This window comes from Anomaloglossus baeobatrachus, chromosome 1 (genome assembly GCF_048569485.1).
Source record: "Anomaloglossus baeobatrachus isolate aAnoBae1 chromosome 1, aAnoBae1.hap1, whole genome shotgun sequence".
In the NCBI taxonomy this organism is placed as follows: Eukaryota; Metazoa; Chordata; class Amphibia; order Anura; family Aromobatidae; genus Anomaloglossus; species Anomaloglossus baeobatrachus.
In genome coordinates, this window is record NC_134353.1 from 347,489,492 (window position 1) to 347,505,793 (window position 16,302).

Consider the following 16,302-nt stretch of genomic DNA (forward strand, 5'->3'; position numbering starts at 1 on the left):
GACTGTTTAAGGACTGCACCCTTGTTGATCGTCCTCGTGTTGCGTGCGGAGGCCATCTGGATCCCCAGGTGGAGGGTGACAGGACAGTTTCGTAACGTTTAAAGTGATGTGCCTTCCCTTTAGGGGGATGAAATGTTTTTTTCCATGTAACCTTCTTTGCTTTTCAAAAGCAGTTAAAATAAATAAACGTCAGTGGCCGGACAGCCCGCGGACGGGCTGTATTCAACCAAGTGGGAATGTGACGCCCTGGCAAAACCAGGTAGTCACACAAAAAGAGTTAATCCTCCTTGGCACCAACACAGATATACACCAGCCAATCAGGCCATACTCACCCCCTCCCCAGGAAAATGGGAGGGAGCGAGAGGAGCTTAGGAAGTGCAGAGAGTTATTAGTTTCAGTTTGTGCTGTAGTCAGTGAAGAGTTGACAGGAGAAGCTTGGAGCTCCGTGGAGAAGGTGGTAGTCGGGGTTGGAGCCCTGGACTACCGGACTAGGTGGCAGTGAGGGCCACAGGCGACGGAGATCCGGTCACTGGGAACCTGAGGCGATTGGGATAGGGTTGTAACCCGCCGGTGCTGAGAGGGGGATCCGGTCCAGAGGCCATTCAAGCGGACTAGTCCAGACAAGAGAGAGACAGACAGAGTGTGGAAGGAAGGGCCCCCTGGCTGTATATCTGGGTGTAGGACCCGAAGAAACCCGCCAAAGGTGGCCGGCCACTGGCACCTTGGTTAAAAAGGACTCTGTGTTTATTGACGCCACACATCAGTGCAGCCTCATCCAGCACCACGACTACCAACTGTAAGTTTCTGATTCCCTGCCTCTTAGAGACTGCTCCCTGAAACCCCTCACCATCAACTGGGCCCCGGGACTACACCTCCCCTACCCGTGGAGGGGATCCCATCTTGCTGCCCCGCTCCATCAGCCCCAAGCGCCCCATCACCAGGCAGCGGCGGTGCCACCATCATCCCTAACCGCAACGTGGCGTCACAGACAACTCCCCTGTAAATATCCCCTTTTCAATCGTGGGCGACGGACGGCTGTGCGAGCCCCGGATCCGGCTGCCACTCGAGCCACAGCCACCGCCCGGATCTGAGTGCCTCGAGCGGCCCCCCGGTTGTGATCTGTCCCCCGCCAGCGACATATGCACCTCTTATATAGGGTGTTGATGTCATTGCAGCACACCCCTCCTCATTACAGAGATGCACATCACCTGATTTACTTAATTGGTAGTTGGTTCTCAAGCCTATACAGCTTGGAGTAGGACAACATGTATAAGGTTATGTGCGCACTAGAAATGTGAAGTTTCTCAAGAAAATTTCTTGAGAAACTTCTGGGAGTGAAAGATTTCCGGACCTCCGGAAAAAATTAGATTAGCCGCGGAATAGCCGCGAAATTGCCGCGATTTTCCCGCGGGTGGTTCCCTGCGGATTTTTGCAGGCTGTACTGCCGAAATCCGCAGGGTACCTGCGGAAATAATGGACATGTTCATTTTCTCAAGAAATTTTCTCGAGAAATTCTTCTCAAGGTAATTTCTTGAGAAAAATCCGCACAAGTGCGCACAGCTATTTTTTTTTTTTCATAGAAATTGCTGGGAAATGTCTGCTCAAAGATTGCAGACATTTCTCAAGAAATTTCCGCGGCAAATCCGCGGGTAAATCCGCGGGTAAAAAGGTCTAGTGCGCACAGAGCCTAAAAATTATCATGTGATCAAAATAGTCATTTGCCTCATAATTCTGCACACAGTGTACATATTGGGCTAGAATTCAGAAGATGGGAATACCCCTTTAAGGTTGAAGGTAGACTTAAGTTTATCGAGTTTAACCCATGATCTAACCTAACATGTTGATCCAGGGGAAGGCAAAAAAAACATGCGCCAGATAGTGAGATCCACATTAGGGGAAAAAGATTCCCTCCCGACTCCACAAACAGCAATTAGACTAGATTCCTGGATCAACGCCCTATCACAGAATCTAGTGGACATAACCAGTAATATTATAATTTTTAAGAAAGGCATCCAGGCCTCTCTTAAATTTTAGTAATGAATCAACCATTACAACATTATGTGGCAGAGAGTTCCATAGTCTCACTGCTCTTACAGTAAAGAATATGTGTCCCTGATTATGAATAAATATCCTTTCCTCTAACTGTAGTGGATGCCCCCCAGGCCTAGGTGTAAAAAGATCATTAGAGAGCTCTGTATTGTCCCCTCATATATTTGTAAATTGTAATAAGATCGCCCCTAAGCTTTTATTTTTCCGAACTAAATAACTCCAACTTTAATAACACATCTTGGTATTGCATTCCACCCATTCTTTTAATAACCTTGGTTGCTCTTCTCTGCACCAGCTCTAGGTAATGGGGCCCATTTTGACCTCCAAAGCAGGTGTAATTGTGGATTATGATGAGTTATTGGACTGCAAAGGTCCCATATACTGTTCTTCACAAGGACCTTTTATTGTCTGTGCCCACCAGTGGCCTTGGCTATCTGCAGTGAAATCAGCTGTATGCATGTGGAGCCGGCAACTGCTGCATTCAATTGTTGTCATCCCTCAGAAGAGAGAAGTAATAGATCTCTATGGGAAATCACTATGAAATAACTGGGATCACAGCACAGCTGTCATTTCTTAAACAGTCACCATCATTTTATTTATTAATTTCTTATTCTTTTCATAAATCAGTAGTACAATTGAAGATAAGAAACTTTGTAATATATCTCATCAGAGAAATCATCTTCTTTCTCCTCGTGGACTGATCTTTCACTCTCAATTCACAGATATCATTTACACTCAGTGGCCCACAGTGCGCGGAAGCCAGATGCACCAAATTCAATAAGAGGCGTGCACCTATCATTGAATTTGCCGTACGTTACGACTTCTATGTGTGCTGCCAGGAATATACTCCAGTCAGTGACTGGAGTACATTTCTAGCAAAAACAAAATTGCCACTTTTTTCACGCAAGTTCTGATGAATTTGTCGGGCAGCCATGAGCATGCACCAATCCCCCCAAGCTCTGTCCACATTCCTCCTACTTGGAAAAACACAAAACCTTTCTGGAACGAAGAGTTGCATAAAACATTTGTGACATTTTGGCAAAAACTCCTTGATGACTTTGAATCCAGTGTGTACAGATTTTGCCATTACTGAACTAGGAGATGACACTTGGTGCTCATATACTTCTATGATGGTAAACCTTGAGGGGTTTAAAATGAAAAGGGACACACGCGGCGCCACTCTAAATGTAGTTCAAAAGCATAAAAAATTATTAAGAAATGTGCATAAATTGCACTCACCTTGTTTCAAGTTAGGTCAAACCCAAAGATCCCTTTAGGATCAATCTCCACAATCTCTGTGCTGATCTGTTGCTTACTAGGATTTGATACACTGTGAAATAACCTCCTAAATTGAAGTACCTGAAAAATCTTTCAAATCCAAAAAACGTGGCGCTGCTCCCCAAATGTATTATATCAGAAGAATTTTTATTCGGCTACTATAAAATATTACATAAAATATTACAACGCGTTTCGGCTAAAAATCTTAAAAAAAGATAGCCTTCTTCAGGTAAAATAACATGGTCAGATATTCTACTGCAAGTTCACCTGTAGTGACAGACGATGTCACTGGTCTCTCGGTGATATCAATTGAGCCTTGAGTTTGGTCCCTTTATGATGTCATGTGACCTACAGAATGTGATCCCTTTGTGATGTTATAGAACAGTCATCAGAATGTTGCTGCAGCCTGAATATCGTTCAGTTGTTTTCATCACTTAGTGGTTGAAGGCGATTTTTACTTGCGCTTAGCAAATTTTGGTGTTATATAAAATATAAGACCGAATAATAAAAGGCCTGTTAGAGGAGTAGTTCCAGGAGCCATCCGGGAGAGCTCTAGAGGTGGACAGGACCTTCCTCAGCCCAGAATATTATCTATGGAGCTGAATATGGAGAGTTTGAGGAAGAGAAAGAGATGGAGAGGAGATGAGGTGCCAAAAAAAAGGAAAATAGAAACATCAGAGGATGAAAAAGATGGCACCAACCAAAGCCTTATCAAGGCTGCAAAAAGACCTGGAAGCCCGATACAGGAGAGTATCGAGAGCAAGAGGAAAAGGGGAGAAGCGATGGGGGACAAAGCTGATGATGAATCCAGCGTCTTCCCCAAAGCTGACACTGACCTGAATATGGAGAGTTTGAGGAAGAGAAAGAGAGAGAGCAGAGATGAGGTGCCAAAAAAAAGGAGAACAGAAACATCAGAGGATGAAAAAGATGGCACCAACCAAAGCCTTATCAAGGCTGCAAAAAGACCTGGAAGCCCGATACAGGAGAGTATCGAGAGCAAGAGGAAAAGGGGAGAAGCGATGGGGGACAAAGCTGATGATGGATCCAGTGTGTCCCCCAAAGCTGACACTGAGCAGCTGTCAGGTGAGTGCAGATCTAAGACCCCGAGAGCCAATAGCCCCCAATATAGTAATTGACGGGATTGTGAACCTTTAGAATACCCCACCTATTATGATTTTTGTGCCTTTTCTCTTTGATAAATTCTAATATTGTTCTACCCCATTTTGTAATTGCTATAGGAGGCCACATTAGCATTATATAGGAATAATACATCTTATTTCTCCTCTCTCCATCAGGGACAACCCCGGCTGAATCTCCCATCATTGTGACTGGACTGGAGAGCTTCACCTTCCATAAAATCCTTGGAGAGGGCGGATTTGGTAAAGTAAGTATTAGGAATTGTGGTGACGTCTTCCTCATGTGTGATGTGGAGCAGTAATATGACTCTAGGAACATCACTGCTTCATATCTTCTCGTCATTTATCAAGACAGGACGGGCCTTTCCTCCAGTTCTAATGCTTTGTATCCTCCAGGTCATGTTGGCCACACATAAGGCCTCCCAACAACAAGTAGCAGTGAAGATGGTGAAGAAGAGGCTACTAATTAACAAATCAAGAGACAAGATCCTGATAGAACGACAGGTCCTGGAGATGACTAGGAAGAGTCCATTCTTTACTCGGGCTTTTTCCACTTTCCAGTCACAGGTAATCCTTCCATAAGTACTCCTAAACTTAGATAAGATAAGATATAGAATACCACGCACTAGGGAGTTAGGGGTACTTCTCACATAGTGAGATCGCTGCAAAGTCACGTTTTTTGTGACGCACCAGTGATCTCATTAGCGATCTCGCTGTGTGTGACACTGAGCAGCGACCTCACCCCTGCTGTGAGATCGCTGCTCGTTACACACTGCTCTGGTTCATTTTTTAGACGTTGCTGTCCCGCTGTGAAGCACACATTGCTGTATTTGACAGCGAGAGAGCAACGATCTGAAAGTGCAGGAAGCAGGGAGCCGGCGTCTGGATGCTGCGGAGGCTGTAACCAAGGTAAATATCGGGCAACCAAGGGAAGCGCTTAGCTTGGTTACCCGATATTTACCTTGGTTACAGCGTCCGCCGCTCTCAGGCTGCCAGTGCCGGCTCCCTGCTCCCTGCACACGTAGCCAGACTACACATCGGGTAAATAAACAAACAATACCTACAAGCACGAAAATTCTCGTGCCATGCTTGACATATGGATAAAGCCATATACAGAATTGAAATGAAGAAAAGAGAGAAAAATCTGTACAACAGCTTAATTGCAAAAGATATATAAATTTTATTAAAGTGAAAAAATACATACGACAAAGATAATGATTAAAACTGTAGAGACAAGTGACAGGTATCACCAAAAGGCGCCCTCACCACACACTGATCAGTATAGGCCTGTTCCATATAAATTAGTGGCAATAAACAGCCAAAGGATATCAGCAGGGATAGTCAGTCACAACATGAAAATGCACTGACTACCAAGCATTGATTATACTAAGACAAAAGCATACTGCAAGAGGGTTACTTAACAATGCAAGCGTAGTCAGTGTCATACAATGTCCTGCTGGTATTACCAAGCTCACATACCCAGAGTGTGAAGTGAGAGTCCCAAGCCCCGACCTATATGTTTCGGTGTTGTAATCCTTCTTCCGGGGGACCCTCTTGCAGTATGCTTGACAGCTCATCAGCAACCATGTAGCGACGCACCAGCGATCCTGACCAGGTCTGATCGCTGGTGGGATCGCTGGAGCGTCGCTAAAGTGTGACTGTACCCTTAATGAAACAGTGTTATTAACACTGTTTGAATACCCTGCACCAAGTGTGTCCTGTTTTAGCAGTATTGTATCTGATTCAGTGGATGTGCAGTATTCTATATCTGATCTTATCTAAATTTATTTATTTTAATTAGGTGGTCCACACACAGAACCACTCGATCACCAGCGGCTCCATTGTTCCTGTAGCACCGGTGTTTATTTGATAATTTCCAGTATCTGATTATCTGTGTGTTTTATTAGTCCTAAACTTACCCCTCTATAGCTACCCCTATATAGATCACTTGTAAGGCCACATCTGGAATATGGGATTCACTTTTGGGCTCCACATTTTAAAAAGGATGTTCAGAAGTTAGAGTCTGTTCAAAGACAGAAACTAGATTATTGCAAGGAATGGAGGACTCCCATATGATGAGAGGTGGAAAAGTTGGATTTGTTTAGCTTATAAAATAAGACTACTCACAGGAGATCTCATTTATATGTATAAATACAAAAGACTGGAACATGACTTATTCCTTCCAAAGACAATACTAAGGACCAAGGGCACTCTCTGTGAGTGGAAGAAAGGTGATTCCAGCAGCTAAATAGGAAAGGGTTCTTTACAGTTAGAGCAGTCACACTATGGAATGCCCGACCACAAGAGGTAGCTATGGCTGACACTATCACAACATTTATATATCAGGACTGATAAATGATTTAGTAACAAAAATGTATAATTGGTGGAGGAAGGTTGAACTACATGAACCAAGGTCTTTTTTCAACCTGTGTAGCTATGTAAGAGGCTCACAATCTAACAGCTCTGAGTCTTCTATATATTCTATGAATGCCTGTCTATATGTCCATCTGTGTGCAATGTTCTTCTAGGACATTACCATAGTATTACATGTATTATAACATTACCACCAGTGCCCCATATGTAGACTATACCAGTAACACTTATTATCTCCCCTGCTTTATCACAGGACTACTTATTCTACGTCATGGAATATCTCAGCAGAGGAGACCTTCGAGGCATCATATCAACCAATGCCCCATTTCCCATTTCAGCCACCAGGTAAGACAGAACATGGATATATGACTTAGGAAAGACTAACTGACTGCTTTGCATTGCTATACTAACCCTAGCCCAAAAAAACAACTTTTCCAATTTCATAAACTAAAATAAGACACAAAGACTGTGTGACATTGGATGTAAAAGGCCACAACAGCCCCATTTATTAACAACAAACAATCAGTAACATATCATCCATAAACATAGTAATAACTCCATAAAACCACCAGCAAAGGAGGGGGGGGGTAAGTGAAGAGTCCGATTGTCCATGATTGCAACCCCAGCTCCACCACATGCTCTCAGCCGCACCACACCGGCTCAAGGACATCCAGCCGAGTGTGGCCCAACCAATGTCCCGCTGGAACCCAGCCAAACAGGGACCCACATTAACATGTTCCGCTGTGACTCAGCACAACAGGGACCCACCTTAACCAAGTATACCATTGCACCACCAGGGTTAACCCGTTCCTGCACTGGGTTCCCGCCCGCTCTTTGTGCAATCCACCAACTTCAAACACGACCCTTCTTTCTGCCACAGCGAGCTTGTATGACACCTTGTACGTGCGAGTCTCGCCAACAAAGATCAACCAGGGCTTACACCATGGACCCCCAAGTATGCCAATATCTCGATGGCAATGCCAAATGGGCTCAAATGAATTGCATTGAACCTCACAACTCACCTGATAGAGACTCCAAAACCCAGTGCCGCACCACCGCTCCACCCATATGCACCGCACTATCAAAAACCCTGTGGTAGTTTTTTTAAAAACGTGCCCTGTCACCCAACCATGCATACCTCCAGAACAAGTGAGCCACTATAGCCGACCACACGAGCACAATACCCAGGCGGGAAGACAAGGGCCGAAGGCAGACACGATTGATGTCATAGATCAAGTCCCTGGACGCCCTGGTTCAAGACCATCCCACCCGTGTGCAGTACCAAAACATCCGGTGGTCCGTCCAACCTACGTGATAGCACCAGTCCTCAAATACCCACTTCAGGGCCATTACCATACCCAATCCACTAAAGTTTCCCCTCCTCCCCGGCGACATCGAACTTCTGTCCATCAAGCCAAGCACCGGCCTGAAGGGAACCCCCTAATTTTACCAACGTGCTAAAACGCTCCCACCCCAAAAAGGGGGGGTTCGAAATACACAAAGTAACAGGACACACCTCCGACTTCGGCATAGAAACCAAATGACCCATATGCCACATAAAGTTTGCCATACCATGCACAGCTAGCCAACTGAACCCAACCAATTGTACGCACCTTAAGATCCCCCCAGACCCCGGACCAGCAGCCACTATGGCTGCCCCACTCCAAAGACGAGACACGAACTACTCACCCATTCTGCCACTATAATGCGGGTCCAACGACACCCCCTAACTGAAAGGAAGGCAACCCTGATTTGTCCTGAAGTCCCAAAGGAATCCAGACACACCCCTCACTACACCAGACCCGGTGATACCATAACCCTGGACCTTCCGACAAACCCTGCAGCAACCAAGCGCCCAACGCCAACCACTTCCCTGAAACTTGGCCTTCAACCGCTGAAAGCAACATCAGACGCTATACACAACGCCGCTTGTATCCATAAACTGCAATTATATCATGACCCCTGGCCAACCTACCACCCGATCCCCGATTCTAAAGTTCCACCGCCAGGGAGGCTAACAGGATTGCTACCGCGAACACATTCCCAGACCAAAATGCCCCCCAGCAAATCTGTCTAGGGATGATTCTAGATGCCTGCAGGTACCGAATGACCACTCACCCCACAGGCCTGCCCTATACATCTACACTACAACAGACCTCCCCCTGACCAATCCCATTGCCCCACAACCCCTATAACTCCACCTCAGAATTTTCCCCGCACAAAATGCACTACACCTTAACCCCTTGCTATCCCTGAGGCCTAGCATCCCTCCTTAGTCATGTTGCCCTCCCTTGAGCCCCTTCGGGGCAGCCAGTCCAGTCTGTCTTTAGATGCAGATAATGGTCGTCAGGCTCAAATGGCTTTACGTCATTATTCGCCTCAGTTTAGTTGATGAAATGTTGGATATTGATGGTTTTCTGTTTTTTTATTGGTCATTAGATTTCTTGCTGCTGAGCTGATCTGTGGGCTGCAGTATCTCCACTCCAGAGGCATCATACACAGGTAGGTGCAGCACATCTTCTGCGTAGACCTGGTACATAAACTTTTATACCCTCATCCTAATATCCCCTGTAGACACTTGATATCCCTAATACGTTATCAGCCAGTCTAATATAATAATTGCATTATGGTATTTTTTAAACTCTTTCCAGAGACATAAAACCAGACAACATTTTATTGGACAGCACCGGTCACTTGAAGATCGCTGATTTCGGTGTTGCAGTGATGAACATCTTTGGCGATACAAAGATTTCATCTTGGGCCGGGACTCGTTTATACATGGCTCCTGAGGTGAGGAATTATCTACATGTCCCCGAGGGATCACTGATATATCAGGCTGGGCATCTCCATGTCTTCTACTGGCTGGACAATGTTCTTATTGTATTTTTCATGTCTTCACAGATTCTTCAAAAGAAGCCCTACAACACGGCAGTGGACTGGTTCTCTGCTGGTCTGGTAATATACAAGATGGCTACTGGCAAACATCCATTCTATCGAGGGAAAATTGAAAGGGCCCTTAAAGCAATAATCAATGATGATCCTGTCTTCCCAAATGAAATGGACCCCCAACTCAAAGCCATCATTAAGGGGGTAAGTATAAAGACACATCTTAGTAATACAACGAATATATGTAATGAAATACACAATGAAAATGGAAGACGACTGGAGACTCAATAATCATCTTCATTATATGTTCCCAGCTCTTGGATAAGTCAGCAGAAAGTCGGCAGAAATTTGTGGAGAACATAAGAGAACATCCATTCTTTATGGAGATCAACTGGACAGATATAGAGGAAGCCACAGCGTGCCCTTCATTCCAGCTACCCCCTGTAAGTAAATGACCCAGAGAAGATGGTGGCAGTAGTACATTTCTGTTGTTTCTTCTTTATGAACGCTCTCACTCTTGTATCTTCTTTCCGCAGCCACCAGTGATGACATCTGATACAATGAAAGACGTCCTGTGCTTTACTGAAGCCAACAATCCCCCAATAGCCGAAACAGGTCAAAACCTGTTCTGTGGATTCACATTTGCCAATGACGGATGGAAGGTCATAGAATCAATACCAAAACCTGTAATATCTAATCGAAGGCCTGTAAAACCCCATCGGAGGTGAGTCAGTGTAAAAGGGACGGTGATAGGGGGACTTTTTGAGGCCCATCTCTTATCCTATGAATCTGTCAGCAGAGTGTAGTGTGGAGACCTCTTACTGACTGCTGCTTACACGTTATCCCTTTAGGACAGTCCCAATTCATGTGTCTTATTGTGATATAAGGATTCTTTCTAACCTATTATCTCTCCCGACAGGACATTTGGCAGTATTGTGAAGGATGCCTTCCACAGGATCTGGAGGAGGATAAAACCCTGGAAGTGAACAGCTCGGAGAACCACTGTTCACCCATTCCTATTCCATCAGCACTAGGAGTATCCAGAGGGCCGTGACCTGCAGTGTAGCCATATCCACTCCTCTGCCCTGCCATAATCAGGGCTAGGGGTTATTGCTGCATCTGCAGTGTCTGAATACAAGGAGAAGCTGGAGACCATGAAAATCCTACCAGGAGTCACTAATATGACCGCGGACCAGCATTTCTGGATGACATGTTGCCTCGTGCCCCAGGGAAGGGCACTTATCCTTAGGTCATGGTTCCCTAGAGGTTTCCCCCACAGGGGGTTTTTCCTCTCCTGAGTGCCGATGGATAAAACACAACAATGGCAACTTGTAGTCCTTTGTCCTCGGTGGAGCTCACACCACTAGTGGCAGAGAGGAACCTAAAAGAACATTTACCAGCAATAAACAAAACCATTCACCATCATGTGCTAGTAGTAGTAGATTTATTTTATATCTTCGTGGATAAGTATTTTACATCCCACCCCTTAAGAGCACAGGGTGCATGTAATGTGGTGATAACGCGTATCCACTTTTCATTGGTACAATTTTGGGTTACATCAAACTTTTTGGTCAATTTTTAATCTGTTTTTGGAGGGGTGAAGGAAGGAAGAAATGCTATCCTGCTGTTTAGGGTGGATTTTCATTTGTGCAAAAGAAATAATATATAAATGTTATAGTTTCAAGTGGCTACAGGTACAGAAATCCCAATTATTATAAAATAAGGTGTAAAGTGCAGGTACACGTCACAGCTGAGCTCCTGACTATCGGTCACTCTTCCTGGCAACAGTTTTGAAAAATGTCTTCTATTTCTGTTTTATTAATAAAATCTCAACCAGGGTGTAACACCTCAGTGTAAACTCACCTTCACTCCTCAGATTTCCATACGATACACACGTCCATTCCAAAGGTGACACTTCCATTGGCTACCAGGTGTATGGCTTTGGCTACTGCCCTCTGTTCAGCTTCTTCCATTTTTGTACATGTATGGACCTCTGGATCGGCCACCACAGTCTCCTGCAGGATGATCGGTCCGGGGGAGCTGCCGTCCTATACAATAAAGACCAGATGGGTTTGCTTAGTATAATAGAGCATTAGATCCTGACAGTAATAAGCTGATAATCTATTCACCCTGACTTCAGCCCAGCCGAAAATACAGCCATGGCAGTCCTGGGGCCTTTGTTTCTCATCAGAGTTCTGCAATTGCATTAGATCCCAGTCTAACCATTTATAAGCCGCGGCTAGTATAGGCAGCAGCATCTAGGGGTTAATAAAGTAGCGCTATCTTGGTATGTCGTCTATGTACCCATTGCTATACAGCAGTGAGCACAGGGATGCGCAGCACTACTATCAGACAGGTAAAGCAGCTGCTGTTTATAGAAGGCGGCTCATACTTACAGTCTCAATCATTGCTCAACAATAGGCAAATGGGAAAAAATTATAGAAAAGATTGTGATGGATCCTGTTACTGGACAGAGTGGAAAGTGCAGCACCTGCTAACCGCACTAGCCCTATATAGCAGCCTGCATAGATATGGCCATGTTCAGTCTGCTCCACCGCTGCTTTATGATTCCTACATAGACAGATTTCATTACTTTCACCTCCTCCCAAACTGTGACGTACATGCTCCGATCGCTGCGGTTTACTCCCATGAATGTGACATTTAAGAGGCAAGATATATCAGGGTCAGTTAGCCCCAAATGTAATTATGAAGGGCTGATGGCTTGTCCTGGAGGTGCTGACATCTTGGTAACTCCTGTGAAGTTCTGCCATCGGCTGTGCTGCTTAGGAGGCAATCATTTACACTGTGTACTGCAATACTGTAGCATTGCTGTATATAGCACGAGCCATCAATTCCTGATTCAGAAGACCCTAATGAGACGGAAGAATAAAGCAGAAAAAAAAAGTGCTTTTGAAGATATAAAGAGATAAAACTATGAAAACTTGAGTCGGACTTCCGGATCCGGTCCTGGCTGAGGTGGAGGTGTAAAGGGGAAGCTCCTGCCACCCCTGAAGATTCAGACAGAAAAAAGCCCCCCTGCTTCAGAGACCGGAGCATGAGTGATCCAGCGGGGAAGAGGAGGAAGGGAGCAATGGACAGATACCTTTTGAGGAGTGCCAGAGGCAACGAGGGACCCGGGAGGAGCGGCGACGCTGAAGATATGAGAAGAGCAGAGGAGCTGAACATGGCGCCGGAGAGTCTGCTGGGGGCGGAGCCTGAAGTGCAGGAGAAAGACGTGATGGATCTGTGTGAGAGCATGAGAGCAACGGAGGACGCGGCTGAGCAGAACGATTACAACGGAGCTGGAGACAGGTGGATGCAGGGGTCAAAAGAGGGTGGATCACAGTGGGAGGATGAGGGGGTCATGGAGGGAGAAACAAGAGAGGAAGAAGATGGATGCATGGAGGAGGGGGAGCATGAAGCAAGGAGGGAGGATTCAGCAAGGCAGAAGAGAAGGGAGAGGAGAGTGAGACAACACAACCAAAGAAAAAGTATAACACTACACACCCCTGGCAAAGGAAACATAAAACAAGACCCACTGACATCACATTCCTGCAATACATCAGGGAAGGGAGGCAGAAACTCACTACAGATAAAAAAAAACAAGACAACAGCGCCATCTATTGGCCAAAACAAGCAACCACAGGAGTTTAATGTGGATTATAAAAGACTGGCAATAGAAGTGGCATCTCACCTGTCTAAAGAAATTAAAGTGGCCATTGAGACAGCTATCCAATGTTCATTAGCCGCCATGCAAAAACAACTGAATGACCCCTCCAATAGATTGGCAGAAACAGAACATAGAATATCTAACTCTGAGGAGGTAATTCAGAGCATGCAAGAACAAATAGCAACTTTAGTAAAATCCAATGAATACCTGAAAGATAAGGCAGAAGATCTAGAAAACAGGTCAAGGCGAAACAATCTTCGCATTGTGGGGCTGCCAGAATCGGTATCGATGAGCCAGCTAGACAATATCTGTGAGGTGGAGCTACCACGGGCGCTGGGCATAAAAGCGGACTTTAGAGTAGAAAGAGCCTACAGAGTGGGACCATTAAGGCCGCAGGAGGGGAATAAAGATGAAGGTCAAAATTCAAGTAATAAACCCCCGCCAAGAGCCAGACAAGTGATAGTCAAGTACCTTGACTACAAGCACAAAGAGGAAATTCTGAAGGCTTTCAGAGACCGAAAACGGCCCTTGCAATACCAAGGCAATAGACTGCTGATCTTTGGGGATTATTCTGCTGATGTAGCTAAATGGAGGAAGGAATTCAGCAAAATATGCACATTCCTGTACAACAAAAGAGTAAGATGCCAATTACTCTATCCGGCTATACTAAAGGTCAAGAACTCCAATGGCTCTTTCTCGTATTACAAAGATCACAAGGAAGCGGAAAACGTCCTCATGTCACAACACGACAAAAACCGGTCAGATGAACAGGAGAAAAGTTCCAATGGAGGAGGATATCACAGAAAAGGTTCCCCTACAGGCCCGGGAGGAGAGGGGGGACAATCAAACAGACAAGCACAAACTGAGATCAGCGGAGCAAGGAGCAGAAGTCCAGTTCAGCAGCCTAGTCCTGGGCCAGGTCCCAGGGAACAGCGCTCTGGGAGGCATCGAGACATCTGATGATCCTTGAATCGACTTCTACTGGATATTATTTGCTCCCCTGTTCAAGGAAAGATGCCACGTAGAGAGGAGAGAGCCATCGTGAAGAGGATAGAGAGAGAACTGATTGATCTTCCCACTCTCGGTGTTAAAGAGTGAAAAAAGAGAATTTTGTTTACTTACCGTAAATTCTTTTTCTTATAGTTCCGTATTGGGAGACCCAGACCATGGGTGTTTAGCTTCTGCCTCCGGAGGACACACAAAGTACTACACTTAAAAGTGTAGCTCCTCCCTCTGAGCTTATACACCCCCTGGAGAGCCAGTCCTATCCAGTTTAGTGCAAAAGCTGAAGGAGAATAGCCACCCACAAGTAGAACCGAGCAAGAACCGGAACAACCGGAGACTCTGTCCACGACAACAGCCGGTGATAACACACGGAACAAGAAAATTGCCAACAGGCAACAGGGAGGGAGCTGGGTCTCCCAATACGGAACTATAAGAAAAAGAATTTACGGTAAGTAAACAAAATTCTCTTTTTCTTTATCGTTCCTATGGGAGACCCAGACCATGAGACGTTCCAAAGCTGTCCCTGGGTGGGAATAAACAGAAAAAAACTAAGAAGTAGGCGGAGCCTAACTTCACAAGTGGGCGACAGCCGCCTGAAGGATGCGTCTGCCCAAGCTCGCATCTGCCGAAGCATGAGCATGCACTTGGTAGTGCTTCGAAAAGGTATGCAGGCTAGTCCAAGTGGCAGCCTGACAGACTTGTTGAGCCTGGTGCCTAAAAGCCCAAGAGGCACCGACAGCTCTGGTCGAGTTTGCTTTGATCCAGAGTATGCAGCGCTTTCTCAAAGCGATGAACAGGGGCCGAACAGAAGGAAGCAAGGAAATGTCCTGGTTAAGGTGGAAGGGAGAGACCACCTTAGGAAGAAAGTCCGGAGTCGGACGGAGAACTACCTTGTCTTGGTGAAAAACCAAAAAAGGTGACTCCAAGGAGAGCGCAGCCAAATCAGAGACTCTCCTGAGAGAAGTTATGGCAACTAGAAAGGCCACCTTTTGAGAAAGACGATACAAAGAAACCTCCCTAAGGGGCTCAAAAGGGGGTTTCTGCAATACCGTGAGGACCAAGTTAAGGTCCCAGGGATCCAAGGGCCGCCGATAAGGCGGAATGATGTGAGACGCACCTTGCATGAAGGTGTGGACCTGAGCCAGCCGGGCGAGACGCCGCTGGAACAGCACTGATAGAGCTGAGACTTGTCCCTTGAGAGAGTTGAGGGACAGTCCTAGCTGCAGACCGGACTGTAAAAAAGACAGAAGGGTCAGCAACGAGAATGGCCAAGGAGGATGGCCGGAAGAGCGACCCCAGGACAGGAACATTTTCCAAGTCCTGTGATAGATCTTGACGGAGGAAGACTTACGGGCCCGAGTCATAGTGGAGATGACTTCAGGAGGAATACCAGAAGCCGTCAAAATCCAGGACTCAAGAGCCACGCCATCAATTTGAGTGACACAGAATTCGGGCGGAAAAACGGACCTTGCGAGAGTAGGTCTGGACGGTCCGGAAGATGCCACGGCATCTCTACGGACAGATGGAGCAGGTCCGGATACCAAGCTCGCCTGGGCCAGTCCGGTGCAATGAGGATGACTCGACGGCCCTCCATTGTGATCTTGCGCAGGACTCTGGGCAAGAAAGCTAGAGGGGGAAACACGTAGGACAGACGAAACTGGGACCAATCCTGAACCAGAGCGTCCGCGGCGAAGGCCTGAGGATCGTGGGAGCGAGCCACGTAAACCGGAACCTTGTTGTTGTGACGGGATGCCATTAGGTCCACGTCCGGAGTGCCCCACTTGTGGCAGATTGACTGAAACACTGCCGGATGCAGGGACCACTCGCCACCGTCCACGGATTGACGGCTGAGATAATCTGCCTCCCAGTTTTCTACGCCTGGGATGTGGACTGCGGATATGGTGG

At 46.2% G+C, this 16,302-nt stretch overlaps 1 protein-coding gene across 1 annotated transcript; it reads left to right on the forward strand.

Moving 5' to 3' along the window:
* Positions 1–4,865: 4,865 nt before the first annotated feature.
* Positions 4,866–11,065, forward strand: LOC142292551 (protein kinase C delta type-like). The gene is made up of 8 exons (XM_075337781.1): positions 4,866–5,030; positions 7,090–7,181; positions 9,276–9,338; positions 9,488–9,626; positions 9,738–9,926; positions 10,037–10,165; positions 10,259–10,446; positions 10,642–11,065. The coding sequence occupies exons 1-8, from the start codon at positions 4,908–4,910 to the stop codon at positions 10,706–10,708; spliced, it is 990 nt and encodes a 329-aa protein (XP_075193896.1). The 5' UTR covers positions 4,866–4,907; the 3' UTR covers positions 10,709–11,065.
* Positions 11,066–16,302: the final 5,237 nt, after the last annotated feature.